General features: G+C 44.2%; 1 protein-coding gene across 1 annotated transcript in view; it reads left to right on the forward strand.

The window, feature by feature from the left end:
* The window catches only part of eif2ak2 (eukaryotic translation initiation factor 2-alpha kinase 2), a 62,262-nt gene that overhangs the window by 30,852 nt on the left and 18,158 nt on the right, over positions 1-13,252 (forward strand). Inside the window, exons 11-16 of the mRNA XM_059645752.1 lie at positions 3,015-3,087; positions 4,493-4,521; positions 5,351-5,414; positions 7,216-7,256; positions 8,747-8,866; positions 11,802-11,885. Coding sequence (XP_059501735.1) covers positions 3,015-3,087; positions 4,493-4,521; positions 5,351-5,414; positions 7,216-7,256; positions 8,747-8,866; positions 11,802-11,885 — 411 coding nt within the window. The remainder of the gene's footprint in view (positions 1-3,014; positions 3,088-4,492; positions 4,522-5,350; positions 5,415-7,215; positions 7,257-8,746; positions 8,867-11,801; positions 11,886-13,252) is intronic.

Raw genomic sequence — 13,252 nt, forward strand, 5'->3', positions numbered from 1 at the left:
CATTGAGCCTGTGCTGGCTCTTGGAAAAAGAAATCTAGTTAGACCCCACACTCCCGGCTTTGTTCCTTTCCTGAATTCACTTTTTAAAGCTCCAATGCAATCTGCCTCTGTTACACAAACACAGCGCATCTGAAAATCCAACCGTTTATTGTGAATACAAAGTGTGAAGCTGGATGAACACAGCGGGCCAAGCAGCATCTCAGGAGCACAAAAGCTGACGCTTCAGGCCTAGACCCTAGGCCCAAAACGTCACCTCTTGTGCTCCTGAGATGCTGCTTGGCCTGCTGTGTTCATCCAGCTTCACACTTTGTAATCTTGGATTCTCCAGCATCTGCAGTTCCCATTATCTCCGTTTATTGTGAATAATGTTTCTCCTTCTATGGAGCTTTTGCAAGGCACTTTAAATCCATGGCCTCTGCTTCTCAACTGTTCAGCCATTGGAAAGGCTTTTCTTTCATTTTTGCTATTTAAGCCGTTCATGATTTTGAACATTTGTGTCAGATCTCCTCATCACTACCTGTAGTCTCAAGAAGGCAACCATTGAGTTCAGTGGCTCTGTACTTACATTCGTTCGTGGGATTTGGGCAGTGTAGTAAGGGTTGGTATTTATTGCATGCCCCTAGTTCCCTGGAGAGAATGGTACGCAGCTACTTTCTGAAACAACTGTACACAGCGTGGTATAGAGGCACCTAAATGCTGCGAGGGAGGGAATTCTGGGATTTTGACCCAGTGACACGGAAGGAATGGTGATTTAATTCCAAGTCAGGATGGCAAATGTCTTGGAGGGGGAACTTGTATGTGGCATTTCGACGTATCTGCTGAGCTGGAGGCACACAGCAGCTAAGGCCTGTCCTGATGAAGGGTTTAGGCCAAAAACGTCATCTCTCCTGCTGTGTTCCTCCATCTCCACCACTGTATCAACTCTGACTCCAGCATCTGCAGTTCCTACTATCCCCATATGTCTGCCATCCTTGTCGTTCTAGATGGTAGTGGTTGTGTGATTAGAAGATACTGCCAGAGGAGTTTTAACGAGTTGCTGCAGTGCACCTTACAGATATTACAAACTGCTGCCGCTGAGTGTCAGTCATGGGAGAGCGTGAATGTTGAAACGTGGTAGAGGGGATGCCAATCGAGTGGGCTGCTTTGCAGATGTGCGGGTGAACATCTGCTTGATGTGGAAGGTTTTTTTTGAGGCCTGGGATGGTGGTGAGAGGGGAGGTATGGGGCAGGCATAGCACTTCCAGCGGTTGCAGGGAAATATTGGGGGTTGGTGGGGAGTGTGGAGCGGCCTGCTATAAAAACAAAGACTGAATCCTCCTTGTCCTCACGCATCACCCCCTTAATCTTCGGATTCAATGCATCATTCTCTGCCACTTCCACCACTTGCAATTGGACCCCACTACTAAAGATGTATTTCCCTCCCCACCTCTATGTGCCTTCCAAAGGGACTGCTCTCTCCATGACTCCCTCATCCGCTCCACACTCCCCACTGGCCTCACCACCTGGAGAGCACCAGTGCTCAGTTCAAGACAAACGACAACACCTCCCAGTCGCAAACCACTTCAACTCCCCCTCCCACTCCCTAGGCTCCTCCACTGTCACAACAACACCACCCGGAAACTGGAGAAGCAGTACCTCATATTCCACCTTGTTTACCAGTTTCAAAATCTCCCCAACCCCGTCCTCATCCCATGACCAACCCTCCGTCTCATCCCTGCCTCCTTAACTTGTTCATCTTCTCTCCCACCTATCCACTCCTCCCACCTCACTGACCAATCCCCACCACTACCTACCTGCACTCACTTATCACCATCCCAGCTACTGCCTCCAGCCTGACATCCCACCCCTATTTAGTTCAGCGCCCCCTACCTCTCCCCCATTTCTGAAGAAGTGTCCTGACCTGTTCCTCCAGCTCCGCACTGTGTTATCCCAATCTAGTGAAGCTCTGCTTTATTCAAAATTACAGCAAGTATATCCTTTCTTAACTCAGCAGACTAAAACTGCATGCAGTAACCTAGGTGTGAATTCCCCAATGCCCTGTATAACTGCTTGTAAGACATCCCTACTTGCAAACTCAAATTCTCTTGCAATGAAGTCTAATGTGCCATTTGTTTGCTGTATCTACCTGCCTACTTTCCAGATCCCTTTGTACACCCATAATTCCCAGTATATCACCATTTAAAAAATACCATTTTTCACATCACTGTTGCACTCAATATACTCCCATCTAGCCATGCTGTACTGCATCTATCATGTATTTATTCACTTACTTATGCGTCCTTCTACCTTCAGGCATATTATTTGCAATGTTGCCAAAGATTTTTAATCATTGGCAAGCTGGAAAATTACTCTCTTTACCTAAGGCCAGGTTATTCACACCAATGTTCCTGACAGCAGCAGTAGGGACCTAGGCAAATTTCTCTACTGTTAGGAAAAGCTCTCTATCCCTTTGCGAAGTATGTAACCACAATACCACCACTTTTTAATACCACACTGTTCCAACTTCCAAATAAGTTTGCTTCATAGTGCTTTCATCAAATGGCTTTGAAGGTGCATATGTAGAGGATCAATGCACATCTGCATACACTATTATTGGATGCATTGCACTTTTGTACACAATGCACTTCTGCACACGTTGTTTGCACTTTTGCACAATGCACTTCAACAACACTTGAGTATCCATTGTTGTACTTTCATCGAAGAACTCCTACATTTCCTCGTGACTCTGAGCCACATGTCATCTGATTATGCTCCTTGAAATCTTTCAGGATATTTTACTATGTTAAAGGCAGCTTTATAAATGTAAGTCATACTCACCTCTATCTGATTTAATTGATTGAATGAAATTCATTCCGCACATTGTTTAGAAAGATGTTTTATCATTTTTTCAGAGATAGTTTTAGTAATATTTCCCACCGGTGATCTGTGCAGTATATTTAAGTAGTGGTAGGGAATGAATTATAACCCAAGTACAGTTCCCGTGAATGTCCCTCATATATTTCTGATTCTTTCAGGAGGCATTCTGCACAGTCAGATGGTTCCAGCTTCATCTTTTTCGAAGACTCCGATACTCAGTCTCGTAAAGTGGTACAGTACACATTTCAGAAAAAATTTGAGATCTCTTGCCTGTGTTAGTCTGCTAATTTTGCTTCATAGTCTTACCTATCAGATTGGGTATTGAACTGAGGCTTTGTCTGCCCTGTTGGGTGGATTGCACAGTTCTAATCAAACACAGTACACATGCGGAAGTGATCGTTGGCTCAGTGAGCTGGACAGCTGGTTTTTGATTCAGGGTGATGTCAGTAGCTGAGGTTACCTTGAAAGTCCTGCCTTCTCAGCCTCACCTGAAGAGTGGTGACTCTCAAGTTAAACTCAGCACCAGTCATCTCTTTCTAATGAGAGATCACTGTTCTGGTCCTCTGGGGCTATGGCAACATTACCTGAAGAAGCAGGTGAGTTTTGCCTGGTGGATAAATCATAATCTATTCCTCAATAAAAACCAAAAGAACTGCAGATGCTGTAAATCAGGAACAAAAATATAGTTGCTGGAAAAGCTCAGCAGGTCTGGCAGCATCCGTGAAGGAGAAAACAGAGTTAACGTTTCGGGTCCAGTGACCCTTCCTCAGAACTGAGGAAGTTTGTTATTGTTCATAATTTATTTCTCAACCAACTTCATTAGATATATTAACTGATCACTTTTTGTTCATAGGATCTTGTGCATAGGTTGACTGCTGCATTTCCTGCCTTACCTTAGTGACTACATTGTAAAAGTGCTTCTTTAGCTGTGAAGTGCTTTGGGAGGTCCTGAGGCTGTGAAAGGTGTTATAGAAATGCAATTCATGTCTCTCCTTTTGAAATTAAGGCACAACTTCAGGACAACTCAAGTGCACCCAGCCCATCTGCAGAATGGGCATAACCAGCTCCATGCTGGGAGTAAGGACCTGTTTATCCCCTTCACCAATCCCACTGCATGCCCAGTTTCTCATCCCCACATTGACCATCTGTTTTGTTTTCCTGTTTTTGCCATTGATGTAAAGTATGCTTCGAAATTTAAACAAGGCAGTTCTGGATTGTGGCAATGCAGGCTAGATGCACTTTACATTTACCTGGAACTCCTCAGGGTAGTGTCCTAGGCCCAACTATCTTCTTCATCAATGACCTTCTCAGAAGTGGGTGCTTTTGCTGATGACTGCAAAATTTATAGCACCATTCACAGCTCCTCAGATATTGAAGCAGTCCATGTCCAAATGGACAGTGAACGATTTCAAACATAAATTGTATGGGCACTTGAAAGAAATGAACCTGTAGTGCTAAGTGGGTAGACCAAAGGAATGGGGGCAACTGGATTACTCTACAGAGGGCTGACATGAATTTGAGGGGCTGAATGATCTCCTTCTGTGCCATTTATGACTGGGTAAAACAAACTTTGTTATCAGTTGTCACTGGTTTTTCATATGCTCCTGTATTCAGAATTCTAATTCTTTCTTTCTAGGATACTACTACTGGATCCAGATCAAAACGGTATGACTATTCATTAGCATAGTGTACATCTTGCTTGTGATTTTGGTGTATTCTGTAGGCATTTATACAATAGCTAATGGTGGCAGCTGTGCCTCAGCGGGCAAGCCTCTCGTCTGTAAGTCAGGACATCTCATTTTCATGCCTCACTCCCAGGGATATGAGTAAGTTATCTGGTTTGCTTTCCCCCAGTGCAGTTACTGCAACAGCATTGCACTGTCTGAGATGTCTCTTCTTGGGTGAGACGTTCAACCCAATCTCCGTCTACATCTCAAAGGACCCCCACAGTTACTTTTTGGAAGAAGTGCACCTGATATTTCTGGTGAATATTTTTTATTTAAACAACATCTAAAATACATTAATAAAGACAAAGTTCTGGAGAAACTCGGTAGGTCTGACACGGTCTGTAGAGTGAGAAACCATTTCAGTTTTCAAGTCCAGTGATTTCTTCAGAACTCTTATATATCCCTCTACACAGATGCAGCCAGACCTGCCGTGTTTCTGCAGCACTTTCTGTTTTTATTAAGCCTTTGCCATTTTGAGTGTGCTTGCTGTCAGCAAATTGGCTGTTATATTTTCTACATTACAACAATGACTGCATTCAAACATATTTCATACACTGGAAGATTCTTTGGGACCTAATGTCTTGACAGGTGAGGGACTACACTTCAATTTGGTATGTCATCTTTTTTGATTCAATGCGGTTTCTTAATTCCATCCCTTTATGAGTTAGGAGATCTTTTCTGGGTGTTGCTGAAGGACGTTTGGTTATTTGGGAAGTCAGAATGACCGCGTTCTGTTCAGAATGATTGAAAATTATTTCTTTTTATAGCGTGAGGCCATTAGCACCAAACTTTTCTCGCTTGGACACAGAAACGAATACCTCGTCTTCTCAGGTACCCTATTCACTTCTCAAACGATTGATTGTTCAAGGACTTGTTGTTTTAAATGCTGTTTTCCTTCATGGAATGACTGACATTACTGCATAAGAGGAGACCCTTCAGCCCTACTCTGGCTCCTCAACAGAGCTGTGTACCTGTATTGGCATTTCCCTGAACCCTCTTCTGTTTCTTCCCTTTTCCAAATGAACCGCAGCGGTTCAAGAAGGCAGCTCACGGCCACCTTGTCAAAGCCAATTAAACATGGGAACAAATCCCAGCCTTACCAGCTATTCACACATTTCATGAAGGAATTTTTTTAAAAAATCCTTACCTGGTTTTTATATGTGACTGCCTGACCAATGATTTAATATCCCAAATAATATTTATTCTGCATTCTAAGCACCATCTTAGTGAGAATGTTTCTCCTAAATTCCATGTAAGTCTTCAAATCAGAATACCTGGGTGATTCCTAAACCATGGCTTCAGAGACTAAAGCACAAAATACAAGTGAACACTCCATTACAGTGCAGAGAGACAACTGCACTGTTGGAGGTACCATTTTCAGATAAGATGTTAAAATAATGAAAAACAGATATTGTTGGAGAAACTTGGGCAGGTTTGGCAGCATCTGTGGAGACAATGCTGAATTAAAGTTTCAAGCCTAGTGACCCTTCTTCAGAACATAATTTCTATCAGATTTACAGCAGTTTCAGAATTTTCAGTTTGTGGGCAGCCCACTTTCTCTTCACAATGGACATGGAATCCCTTAACACCTCCATCCCTCATCAGGTTGGTCATAGAAATCTCCGCTTCTTCCTGGGGAAAAAAAAAAGGCCCGAACCATTCCCATCCACCACCACTTGCCTCTGCTTGGTCAAGCTCATCCTCACTTGGAACAGCTTCTCCTTTAACCCCTCTCACTTTCTTTAGATAAAGATGTGGCCATGGGTGCCTATATGGGCCCCAGTTAGGCCAGTCCCTTTGTGGGGTACTTGGAGCATTCCTTGTTCTAATTCCACACAACACTCTCTGCTACATTAAACCAAACCCTTCTCTGCCCCCTCAGGTTGATGTGATGCGAAATCAAGTTTCCCGATGTTCTGATCAAAATTTCTCCCTGTCCACCAACAACAGAAAAAGATTGTCTGATTGCTCACCTTGTAATCTGTGTGTGAGAGGATGCAGCACACAAATAGCTGCTGACCTTACCTAAAGTGTATCTGTGAGTGTGCTGCACAAAATGCCTTGGGGGCAAAGTATTTTTTTGGGCCCTCCTATTACTGATTCAGGAGGTCATGAGTTCGAGTCCCACTCCAGGAACTTGGGCTACTGAGTTCAGAGTGAAGCGTATTGCACCGGTGGGAGGTGCAGCTTTCTGGGTGAGACGTTAAGTCCATGTGCGGTCTGCCTGGAGCGCGAGTATGACAATTGAACTGAACTGAGGTGGACACTAGCAGAGAGAAGCTGGAGCCAAGTGTATCACCAAGCCCTGTGGTGAATCTTTGAGAACTTAAAGGCCTTATTGCCACCTGCAGAGAATGGAAGCAACGTGATTTCTCCAAACCATTACAATATTTTTCAACCATTTCCCCTCAAACTGTTTTCCTTGCCCTTGGTTTACCCCAGATTAAATCTTGATTCTGAGCATTCCTGCACCAAGTTTCAGATCCTGGGAACCTCCAGCAAGAATTCAGGCATACACTCTCAATCACTGTGGAAGCTATGACCCTCAGTTCCTCATGGTTTCCCAGGAATAGTCTGCCTTATGTCCAAACCAAGCAGAAAGCTAATGACCTCTTCACCTTTGAACTTACAGAAGAACAATAGCAATGGACAAGATCAAGACCTGGAAATGAAGTAAGAGACAGTTCAAACATTAAAATGCAGTGATTGGGCAATACTCCCTGCAAGGCATGAAGGCCACTTTGTTCAGGTCAATGCAGAATACCCTGAAAGTGTCACTCCCCTGGGTGACATTGGGCATTGTTGGAACACCATAACAGGGGGAAAGCAGGTTATGCTGCTCTCACCGGCAGCTCAGAACGTTGATGCCACACTCCAGTACACTTGAATGTGTCATTGTCAGAGGTGCTGTCTTTCAGGCGAATGGCCAAGCTCAGGCCCTGTTTTGCCTCCTTGGGTGGTTGTAAAATGTGCCAAAGCCAGGCTTTTGAACTGACGTGCCTGATGGGATTGCTCTATACAGGACTGGATGTACATTTAGACCAGGCCAAAGAGAGTGATTATTCTTTCCCCCTTCGATACTGAAGTTCACAGTCACTGTTATTGAGAGCAATTTTTATTTTTCGATTTTATTTTTAAGCTATTCAAATTCCCAAAGTGCCTCAGTGGAGCCTACTTTCAAGTTTGACATAATCACTGTGCTGTCCTACCTGATAGGATAGAATGTGTTTGTATCTTGTGGAGGTCGTGAGGTAAATTACCCACAACTCTTCCTCTCAGCAGTGTATGATGGGAGTCTTAGGCCCATACTCAAACAGCAGGCCTGTGTGTTTTTTCTTCAATATTTAAATGCAAATACAATGCTCTCAGAAGGGCTAGATTTGGGAGGCAAATCTCTTGTAGTTCCTCTTCCTTCAATTCTCTGTATGTTAAACATAACAATGAAAGACTGACTGTATCTCCAACCCAGTGGTGCCATGTTAATAATTCAGCATCCACTTTTGAAATGGATTCTCTAGGTCACTGTCATCCTTTCTAACTCAAATACTCTGGTAGATGCCTCCCGCCTTCCAATCTCCACAAACTAGAGCTCATTTCAACAGCGTGCTGTCTGAGTCTCAGCTTAAACTAAATACTGATCATACTTGTAATCATTGAACGACACCGGCTCCAGGTTTAGCGAAGACCTGATATTAAAATCCTCAACCACGTCTCCCAATCCACTCATTATCTTGGTCCTCCTTATCTCTTCAATCTCCTGCAGCCCCCATAACCCTGTAGAATCTCTGCACTCCTGTAATCATTCCTCTTCCCCATGTCTTTTTTGAATCCCTGGTGACTGTGGCTTCAGCTGCCAGGCCCCTGTTGATGCTGATCGCAGCTGATGTTATTAGTGGATGAGTCAGATCCCAGACTGAAGCCTATCTTGACAGGTTATGTCCTGTTTTGATTTTAACAAAGTGGCCTCTCGCTGAAATGTAAGTGTGTAAATTTTTTAAAAGTTTCTGTGAAGCTCACGTTTAGCACCTTAAAGGGTATCATATAAATATAAATCATATAAATATTAATTCTCATTGTAAAACAGGGGAAACACATGCATTGAGAAAGTTTGTGGATGTTTGTACGTTTCTTGTTAACTGCTCTGGTATATTGAACATTCCCAGAATCAATGGCTTTTCAGAGTTTGAAGAAATCGGAGGAGGTGGTTTTGGCCACGTTTACAAAGCTAAGAACAATGTTGATGGACAGTACTATGCCATCAAGGAAGTCTTAATGAAGAATGAGTGAGTCTATTCTTAATCTTCATAATTTCTTTGTGATTATAAAGAGAAGTGGAATGTAAACAACAAGACACTCTCACGCACAGACCTTCAGTCCCCAAGATGCTCCTTACCCATAGACTCCGAGTCCACGAGGCATCCTACACCCATTAGCCCCTCTGTCTCCACATACCCTTCACCCACCTACCTTTAGCTTCCAAGACACCCTCCACCTGTAGACCTTCAGTCCTCCAGTTTAACCTTAGTCCCCCAGTCTCCAAACTGTCCTGGCACCTCTGCTGTTTGTGATCTTTATAAATGACTTGGATGAGGAAGTAGAAGGGTGGGCTAGTAAGTTTGCTGATGACACGAAGGTTGGTGGAGTTATGGATAGTGTTGTGGTTTGCAACGGGATATTGATAGGATGCAGAGCTGGGCAAAGAAGTGGCAGATGGAATTCAACCCGGAAAAGTGTGAAATGATTCATTTTGGAAGGTCAAATTTGTATGCAGAATACAGGGTTAATGGCAGGATTCTTGACAGTGTGGAAGAACAGTGGGATCTTGGGGCCCATGTCCATAGATCCCTCAAAGTTGCTACCCAAGCTGATAGGGTTGTAAAGAAGGCACATGGTGTGTTGGCTTTCATTGGCAGGGGAATTGAGTTTAAGAGCCATGATGTTATGCTGCAGCTTCATAAAACTCTGGTTAGACCACACTGGAACATTGTGTTCAGTTCTGATCACTTCATTATAGGAAAGATGTGGAAGCTTTAGAGAGGGTGCAGAGGAGATTTACCAGGATGCTGCCTGGACTGGAGGGAAAATCTTATGAGGAAAGACTGAGGGAGCTAGGGCTTTATTCATTGGAGCGAAGAAGGATGAGAGGTGACTTGATAGGGGTGTACAAGATGATGAGAAGCATAGGTAGAGTGGATAGTCAGAGACTTTTTTCCAGGGCAGAAATGGCTATCACAAGGAGGCTTAATTTTGAGGTGATTGGAGGAAGATCTAGGGGAGATGTCAGAGGTAGGTCCTTCACACAGAGAGTGGTAGACGTGTGGAATGCGCGGCCAGCAGTGGTAGTGGAGTTAGATACTTTAGATACTTTTGAGCGACTCTTGGATAGGCACATAGAGGATAGTAAAATGTATGGTATGCAGGGTAGATTGATCTTAGTAGGATAATAGGTCGACACAACATCGTGGGCTGAAGAGCCTGTCCTGTGCTGTACTGTTGTATGTTCTGTATTCTAGGTGGAAATAAGTCATTGATTGGTCCATGGACTAATAAGTTGTTGATGACTGAAACCTTTTGCTTGCGAGCAACTGTGATCTATTCTCAGATGGCTGAGTAGCTTGAAGTGGAAAGCAAGTTACAGAGACCCAGTGGGTATGGAGAAAAAGAATGTGTGTAAATCTTCTCCCAGCCCAGAAGCTACTGCTATCCGTTGTCAAAATTTTAGGTGTCCCAGTGGTTAGCACGGCTACCTCACAGCACCAGGGACCCAGGTTCAATTCCACCCTCGGGTGACTGTCTGTGTGGAGTTTGCATACTTAACCTGTGTCTGCGTGGGTTTCCTCTAGGTGCTCCAGGTTCTCCCCACTGTCTAAAGATGTTCAGGCCAGGTAGATTGGCCATACTAAGTTACCCAGTGTCCAGGGATGTTTGGGTTAGACATGGGAAAATGCAAGGGTAGGGGAATGAGTCTGGATGGAATGATCTTCAGAGCAGCAGTGTGGACTTGTTGGGCTGAATAGCCTGTTTCCACACTGTAGGGATTCTATGATCTGTGATATCCTGCATTCTTAGCCCATTAGTCACCAGGACACCATTAATCCAGAGGCTCCCAGTCTGTGTTTGCCACTACCTGTGTCTCACTTGTGTGCTGTGCAAATCTGTTCCCTCTCCTCCCTTCTTTTGTTAATTATGGACAGTGACGGTGTTTTGTGGGTGTTGGGGCAGCCCATTATAGGGATGAGGTAAAAACAACAGGAAGAGGTTTGGAGATCGCTGGATTTTGGTGATGTGGAGAGACCAGAGAAGCTGGGATTGTTCTCCATGCAGCAGAAAAGCTTATTGGGAAATGTAATTGAGCCTTTTGATAGAGTGAATAAGGGAAAACTGCTCCCTCTGGTAGGAGGAGAATTAGCAACCTGAGGTCACAAATTTAAGGTAATTGACTCAAGAACCAGAGGGTACCCGGGGAGAATTTTTTATGCCAAGAGCTGTTAAGATTTAGAATTTTCTGCTTGAAAGATTTGTAGGAAGGCAATTTGCCAATTTCAAGAAGAAATTAGATAAAGATTTGCTGGGCCAATAGGAAGTATAGCCTTCTGTGCTGTATGATTCCAAGAGGCTCACCAAGATATTGTCAGAATCAGCCAAGGTAGGATGGTGGGGAATGTGGTTAAGCAAGATTAGTTTGCTCTCTTTGAAAAGAAGAATTAACATTCAACAGATAGATTGTGATCTGTCCCACAGAGGTTTGAACCACTGACTGTATAGTTACTTGTGCTAGTTTCAAATTGTATCAGTAATGCCCAGTGACATTACAATGATAAAGAAAAATTGAACTGATTGTTCGGAATCGAAAGGAAAGTTCGGAATCTGACTCAGATCTTTGCTAAGGTGATGGGGACAGTGATGAAGAGTTGTTACCACTGCTGAGTGAGAGAGCAGTGAGAGTCTCATGTTAAAGATCAACAAAAAACAGAACTCGGGGTCTGAAAAAATGTCTTTATGTAGATGCAGTTAGGATGTGGAATACTGTGCCACACCAACATAGAAGCGCGGTGTATTATTTCTTCTCAAAGAGAATCTAATAGCCATTTATAGAATAGTGAATGGGCTCAAACCAGGTGGTTCACATGAGATCTGACATCAGCCTGATGGGCTGAATGGCCTACTTCCTCATGATTTTATGACTCTTACATGTTAATTTCCTTTTACTCAAATTAGGAAAACAAAACGTGAAGCTGAATCCTTGGCAAAGACAGAACATAAAAATATAGTTCGATACCACAACTCCTGGATTGGGAAAAGGTGACTGAAAATAATGATAAGATCTGCTAATACTGTGAGAAATATTTCCTAACCTTCTGATAAGAAGCAATGCGTGCAGCAATCGTAAACGTGAGTCAGAAAGTCATTGTTTAAATCAGACGCCAGGGACTTAAGCACAACATTTTAGTTCATGGTCCAGCGCAGTGGTGAGGGAGTGCTGTATTGTCAGAGAGTAAGTACTGAGAGAGTGCTGCACTGTCACAGGGTCATGGAGTCATAGAGGTGTACAGCATGGAAACAGACCCTTTGGTCCAGCTCACCTGTGCTGACCAGATATCCTAAATTAATCTAGCCTCATTTGCCAGCATTTGGCCCATTTCCCTGTAAATCTGCCTATCCATCCAGATACCTTTAAGTGTTCTAATTGTACCATCCTCCACCATTTCCACTGGCAACTCATTCCATACACGCACCACCCTCTGCATGAAAAAGTTGCCCTTTACATCCTTTTTATTATCTTTCCCCTGTCATCTTAAACCTATGCCCTTAGTTTTGGACTCACCCCACCCTGGGGAAAAGACCTTGTCTATTTACCCTATCCATGCCACTCATGATATTTATAAATCTCTATAAGGTCACCCCTCAGCCTCCGACATTCCAGGGAAAGAAGCTCCAGTCTATCCAGCCTCTCCCTGTAGCTCAAACCCTCCAACCCTGGCAACATCCTTGTAAACCTTGTCTCAACCCTGTCAAGTTTCACAACAGAGATAATGGGAACTGCAGATGCTGGAGAATCCAAGATAATAAAGTGTGAGGCTGGATGAACACAGCAGGCCAAGCAGCATCTCAGGAGCACAAAAGCTGATGTTTCGGGCCTAGACCCTTCATCAGAGAGGGGGATGGGGTGAGGGTTCTGAAATAAATATGGAGAGGGGGAGGCGGGCCGAAGATGGATAGAGGAGAAGATAGGTGGAGAGGAGAGTATAGGTGGGGAGGGGATAGGTCAGTCTGGGGAGGACGGACAGGTGAAGGAGGCGGGATGAGGTTAGTAGATGAGAAATGGAGGTGTGGCTTGAGGTGGGAGGAGGGGATAGGTGAGAGGAAGAACAGATTAGGGAGGCGGGGACGAGCTGGGCTGGTTTTGGGATGTGGTGGGGGAAGGGGAGATTTTGAAGCTTGTGAAGTCCACATTGATACCATTGGGCTGCAGGGTTCCCAAGCGGAATATGAGTTGCTGTTCCTGCAACCTTCAGGTGGCATCATTGTGGCACTGCAGGAGGCCCATGATGGACATGTCGTCTGAGGAATGGGAGGGGGAGTTAAAATGGTTCGCGACTGGGAGGTGCAGTTGTTTGTTGCGAACCGAGTGGAGGTGTTCTGCAAAGCGGTCCCCAAGCCTCCGCTTG

Source organism: Stegostoma tigrinum, chromosome 4 (genome assembly GCF_030684315.1).
Source record: "Stegostoma tigrinum isolate sSteTig4 chromosome 4, sSteTig4.hap1, whole genome shotgun sequence".
Classification (NCBI taxonomy): domain Eukaryota; kingdom Metazoa; phylum Chordata; class Chondrichthyes; order Orectolobiformes; family Stegostomatidae; genus Stegostoma; species Stegostoma tigrinum.